Source organism: Rhincodon typus, chromosome 2 (genome assembly GCF_021869965.1).
Source record: "Rhincodon typus isolate 14 chromosome 2, sRhiTyp1.1, whole genome shotgun sequence".
NCBI classification, from domain to species: Eukaryota; Metazoa; Chordata; class Chondrichthyes; order Orectolobiformes; family Rhincodontidae; genus Rhincodon; species Rhincodon typus.
Genome location: NC_063333.1, coordinates 42997562 through 43004190, shown reverse-complemented (window position 1 = coordinate 43004190; position 6629 = coordinate 42997562). Strand labels below are relative to the sequence as shown.

Sequence of the window (6629 nt, the reverse complement as noted above, 5' to 3'; positions counted from 1 at the left end):
ACAGACAGGTCAAAGAGGTGGGGATGGAGCCAGTAAAGATGAGTGTAGGTGGGGAGGTAGGGAGGAGATAGGTCAGTCCAGGGAGGACGGACAGGTCAAGGGGGCGGGATGAGGTTAGTAGGTAGGAGATGGGGGTTGGGCTTGAGGTGGGAGGAGGGGATAGGTGGGAGGAAGGACAGGTTAGGGAGGTGGGGACGTGCTGGGCTGGTTTTGGGATGCGGTAGGGGGAGGGGAGATTTTGAAGCTTGTGAAGTCCACGTTGATACCAGGGATCCCAAGCGGAATGTGAGTTGCTGTTCCTGCAATCTTTGGGTAGCATCGTTGTGGCACTGCAGGAGGCCGAGGATGGACATGTCGTCTGAGGAATGGGAGGGGGAGTTGAAATGGTTCGCGACTGGGAGGTGCAGTTGTTTAGTGCAAACCGAGCGTAGGTGTTCTGCAAAGCAGTCCCCACGCCTCCGCTTGGTTTCCCCGATGTAGAGGAGGCCACAACGGGAACAGCAAATGCAGTATACCACATTAGCAGATGTGCAGGTGAACATCTGCTTGATGTGGAAAGTCTTCTAGGGGCCTGGGATGGGGGTGAGGGGGGAGGTGTAGGGGCAGGTGTAGCACTTCCTGCGGTTGCAGGGAAAAGTGCCGGGTGTGGTGGGGCTGGAGGGGAGTGTGGAATGGACAAGGGAGTCATGGAGAGAGTGGTCCCTCCAGAAAGCAGATAAGGGTGGGGAGGGAAAAATGTCTTTGGTGGTGGGGTCGGATTGCAGAGGGCGGAAGTGTCGGAGGATGATGCATTGGATCCGGAGGTTGGTGGGGTCGTACGTGAGGACAAGGGGGATTCTGTTTTGGTTGTTATTGCAGAGAAGGAGTGTGAGGGATGAGTTGCAGGAAATGCAGGAGATACAGTCGAGGGCGTTCTCGACCACTGAGGGGGGGGAGTTGCGGTCCTTGAAAAACGAGGACATCTGAGATGTACGGGAGTGGAATGCCTCATCCTGGGAGCAGATGCGGCGGAGGCAAAGGAATTGGGAATAGGGGGTGGCATTTTTGCAGGAAGGTGGGTGGGAGGAGGTGTATTCTAGGTAGCTGTGGGAGTTGGTGGGCTTGAAATGGACATCGGTTTCTAGGTGGTTGCCAGAGATGGAGACAGAGAGGTCCAGGAAGGAGAGAGAGGTATTAGAGATGGTCCAGGTGAACTTAAGGTTGGGGTGGAAAGTGTTGGTGAAGTGGATGAACTGTTCGAGCTCCTCGTGGGAGCACGAGGCGGCGCTGATACAGTCATCAATATAACAGAGGAAGAGGTGGGGTTTAGGGCCAGTGTAGGTACGGAAGAGGGATTGTTCCACATAATCTACAAAGAGGCAGGCATAGCTTGGGCCCATGCGGGTACCCATGGCCACCCCCTTTGTCTGTAGGAAGTGGGCCCGAAATGTCAGCCTTCCTGCTCCTCTGATGCTGCTTGGCCTGCTGTGTTCATCCAGCTCTACACCTTGTTATCTCAGATTCTCCAGCATCTGCAGTTCCTACTATCCCCAAAGAAATGTGGATATTGGAAATCTGAAACAAAAGCAGAAATTGCTGGAGAAACGCAGCAGGTCTGGCAGGTAATTATGAATTATGTTGTAAGGTTGTTAATAACAGACCTCACTTGGCAACCTTCCAGAGAAACTGAAGTGCAAGGAAGGTCAATGATGAGAAAAGGTCATGCTCTGGCACGTAAAGGGGAAAAGGACCCTGTTGCTCAGTAGCAATTAACATTTGGAAGACAGGTATCGTTCAAGGGACTGAGGTGCTACTTTTGTCACAGGGAAGGGCACATGACAACTAAATACTGGAAGCTATAAATTAAAATGGAATTACCCATTTCATTTGAAGTTTCATTTGAAGTTTCATTTGAAGTAACATTTGCTGTTAATTCATTTTGCTTCATGATTCATGTTAATTTTAATGCTAATTCATTGATAATGTTAATTCAACTAAATTTGCTTATTTTGGTTTGCTGTTTCCTGTTGAGGATTTGTAACAGTTTGTATAACTCATAATTAAATCATTCCAGGCACATCATAGGAACATTATTAAACAACATTGACAATGATCCACAGAAAGAGATATTAAGTCAGGTGATCAAATGTTTGGTCAAAGAAGCAAGTTTCAGAGGAGTGTTTTAAAGGAGGAAAGTGAGGTAAATGAGTGGAAAGGTGTAGGGAAAGAATTCAAAAGTTTGGGGCCTAGGCTTAGGCACTGTAGGAGCAATTAAAGTTTTGCACACAATCAGTGTAAGTCAGTAAGTATAGCTTTGGTAGAGGATAAGACTTGGTGTAAGGTAAGATGCAAGTCAATGACCTTAAATTTAAGAAGGTAGAACGTGAGTGCGTTGGATTTGGTGAGTCTGAGATAACAAAGGCATAAATGAAGTTTTAAGCAGCAGATGGGCTAAGACAGGGGTGATGTTGAGCAATGCTACAGAGCTAGAAAGAGACAGTCTTGATTGCATTGTGATATAAGGTCAAAAATTCATGTCTGGATCTAATGTGACACAGGAAGGTGAACAAAATAATTCAATATCAGATAGTTGGCAGGGAGAGGGATGCAGCTGGAAACTGGCGAAAAGAGTTTTGGACTAGAGTGAAACAATGTCTTCCCAAAGAAACTTCTGATCATCCAACACTCAAAGTTAAATATGCAGCCTGATAATTTACAACTAGTCGAGTAATCAAGAGAGGCAATGGTGAGTTAGAGCTGGGTGTTATCAGCGTACACGTGAAGAGCAATACTGTGCCTGCAGAAAATGTCACCAAGGGACAATAGGTAAATAAAAAACCGTAAGGAGGACAAAAAAAGTACTTGGGGAATACCAGAGGTAACAATGTGGGAGTATGAAGAAAGACCTTACCATTAAATAGGTAAGAAATGCTCACAGACATAATCATATCTCAACAGCAGAAATCACATGACACCAAGTTATAGTCCAATAGGTTTATTTGAAAACACAAGCTTTCAGAGCCTCACTCCTTCTTCAGGTGTTAGTGAGAGAGGTGGTATCAGACACAAAATTTATAAGTAAAAGATCAAAGGGTCACACCAAAGATGAGGATGTATTAAACAAACCGAAGATGCCGTTAAATCTTTAATGAGTTAAAACGTTTTAATCGATTAATATGTATATGTAAATCCCCAAATTTCTTTTAAGTCACTGCCCTGAGAGAATTAAAGGTGACACTTTAGTCAGACAATGCATGTTGGGTGTGAGGCCTTGTTTAGAATCTGTTTGTACATAGAACATAGAACCGTACGGCACAGCACAGGCCCTTAGGCCCATCATGTTGTGCCGAACTTTTACCCTAATCCTAAAGTCTGTCTAACCTCCACCCCTACCTTATACTGTCATCCAGATGCCTATCTAATAGCTGCTTAAATGCCCCTAATGAGGCCGACTCCACTACCTGCTCCGGCAATGCATTCCACGCCCCGACCACTCTCTGAGTAAAGAACCTACCTCTGATGTCTCCCCTATATCTACCTCCACTCACTTTAAAACTATGCCCCCTCGTAATAGCTACCTCCACCCTAGGAAAAAGTCTCTGGCTGTCTACTCTATCTATACCGCTGATCATTTTGTACACCTCTATCAAGTCACCTCTCATCCTTCGTCGCTCTAAAGAGAAAAGCCCTAGCTCTCTCAATCTTTCCTCGTAAGACCTTCCCTCCATTCCAGGCAACATCCTGGTAAATCTCCTCTGCACATTTTCCAACGCTTCCACGTCTTTTCTGTAATGAGGCGACCAGAACTGGACACAATACTCCAGATGTGGCCGAACCAGGGCTTTGTCTTGCTGGAGCATAACTTCATGGCTCTTGAGCTCAATCCTTCTATTAATGAAAGCTAACACACCATACGCCTTCTTATCAACTCTATCCACCTGGGTGGCAGCTTTCAGGGACTGTGGACATGAACCCCAAGATCCCTCTGCTCCTCCACACTGCTAAGAATCTTTCCGTTAACCCTGTATTCTGCTTTCAAGTTTTTCCTTCCAAAATGAATCTTTTCAGGGTAAAACTCCATCTGCCACTTCTCAGCCCAGCTCTGCATCCTATCAATGTCCCTTTGTAACCTAGAACAGTCCTCCACACTATCCACAACTCGACCCACCTTCGTATCGTCTGCAAACTTACTAATCCACCCTTCCACTCCTATATCCAAATGATTTACAAAAATCACAAATAGAAGAGGACCCAGAAAGATCCTTGTGGTACACCACTCGTAACTGAGCACCATGTTGAATATTTTCTGTCCACTACCACCGTTTGTTTTCTAAGGGTCAGCCAATTCTGAATCCAATCTGCCACATTTCCCTCTATCACATGCCTCCTTACTTTCTGCATGAGCCTACCATGGGGAACCTTATCAAACGCCTTACTTAAATCCATGTATACCACATCCCCTGCTCTATCTTCATCCATGTGTTTGGTCAGCTCTTCAAAGAATTCAATAAGGTTTGTGAAGCACGATCTACCCCTCACAAATCCATGCTAACTATCACGAATCAAACTGTGCCTTTCCAAGTGATCATAAATCCTATCTCTCAGAGCCCTTTCCAATAATTTGCCCACCACTGACATAAGACTAACTGGCCTGTAATTTCCGGGGTTATCCTTATTCCCTTTTTTGAACAAGGGAATGTCATTTGCCTCTCTCCAATCTTCCGGCACTATACCCGTGGCATTAACAAGCTTACCCGTTTGTATTTTGGTTTGGAGTCAGGCTGGTTTTATTTTTAAAGTAGGAATTTACAAACTGCCACATTGACTGACTGTCTATAAATTGCTTGTTTTTTGAACAAAATAAAATGTATCCGCAAATATAAATTCACCCCATAGATTTACATGTGTGTGTGTGTGTGTGTGTCACCTCTTCTTTACGTTGATAAAACCTTTAGTTCTCTCAGAGCAGTGACTTGAAAGAAATTCAGGGATTTACATATACATATTAATCAATTAAAACCTTCTAACTGATTAAAGATTTAACAGCATCTTAGGTTTGTTTAATACATCTTCATCAGTGGTGTGACCCTATGATCTTTTACTTATACAGTCTGTGTCTGATACTACCTCTTTCACTAACACCTGAAGAAGGTCCGAGGCTCAGAAAGCTTGCGTTTTCAAATAAACCTGTGAAACTATAACCTAGCGTCATGTGATTTCTGATCTTTTCCCACCCAAGTCCAACACCGTCACCTCCACATCAATGAAATATGAATCATGGATTAAGATCGTAAGCCCCAGGCATTACTTAAACGGTTTTTATTTTGTTGGGCACTTCTTATTTAAATCGATTAGTAATTAGCCTCAATCTGAATTTTTAGCTATTTGTAAAGAGACCATCTCAAATATGATCTCAAATCAGGCAAGACTGAATGCTATTCTGCAAGGTTTGAGGTTAGTTATGAAAACTAAATATCTCTAATGCACTCTAACAATGTAACATCAATCTACATTTATCTGAACTCTGGTGAGGCAGCTAGCATTTAAATTCCACGCAAATTTAACCCATGTTTTTACTCATGTGTTCTGTCTGTGTCATTATGCAATTCACATTAAGATGAAATATATGTGTATCCTTAATTACTCTAATAGAAATTCACATATATTCAACATACTTACTGATTGCACAGCCTGAACACTGGCTTCAAGACTTAGCAGCTAAAAGGACAGCAAAAACAGCAGTTAAACCAATATTCCACAAATTGCAATATTATCTTGCTACCTAAAGAGGAAAGAGTGCTCAATTCGTTATTTTACAAGGAAAATCAAACCTGTATTATGTCTAACACATATCGATGCCATTCGTAAAACAGAATATTTTCTGGTCAGTATTGTAATGTTGAAAAGACGACAGTGTGAATGACTTGTGAAAGATTTTCTTGACACCAACAGAAAACAGCTGACCTGAAAGGAAATCCTCTTGGCTTACACCTCTCATTGCCTGAAATGCTTTATTTTTCGTGAAAGGAAACAAGGGGAACCTCTAGAGGAAATGATTACTTTTTAAGAGTTCTGTGAATGTTTTACAATGATTCCTGAATACATAATCTATCAATAACATTGTTTTCAACTGACGAAACAATTTTACTGATTAACCGTACCTATTTTTTTAAGTAAAGTGATGGAATTTGAATGCACATTAAACCGTTTAAAATTCAAGATAAAGAAATAGGCAAAGAATAAAATAAAATTTCAATAACCTCTTCGTGCTTTTCAGAAAAGAAAGTCCATAAAGATTCTTCCGCGTGGTCCACACTTCAGTTCAGTCAAGAAAAGGGGCCTGGGTTTAACTTTATGTATAAATGGATTTTGAGATTATTTATTTTCTTTGCAGAGTGGGACTTTTTGACTGACATATGGTCTAAATAGTGGATAGCTTTAAGACTCTAATTGCTCTACTTTAAGCATTCTTCAAATGCATTTTGTAGAAAATGTAAGATCTACATGTTGAATGGTCCCTAATGAAATGCTGAATAATGAGACAAAATACAGACTTTTGCATCAATATGCAAAAGGCACTCTTATCCCCCTGAGAAGTATTACTTTTAAGGCCAATAATATTAGTTGAAAGAGAACAAGCAATATAGAGA

General features: G+C 42.3%; 1 protein-coding gene across 1 annotated transcript in view; it reads right to left on the bottom strand.

The window, feature by feature from the left end:
- cubn (cubilin (intrinsic factor-cobalamin receptor)) overlaps positions 1-6629 on the bottom strand; it is a 266050-nt gene that overhangs the window by 255319 nt on the left and 4102 nt on the right. The window contains exon 5 of the mRNA XM_048606979.1: positions 5655-5697. Coding sequence (XP_048462936.1) covers positions 5655-5697 — 43 coding nt within the window. The remainder of the gene's footprint in view (positions 1-5654; positions 5698-6629) is intronic.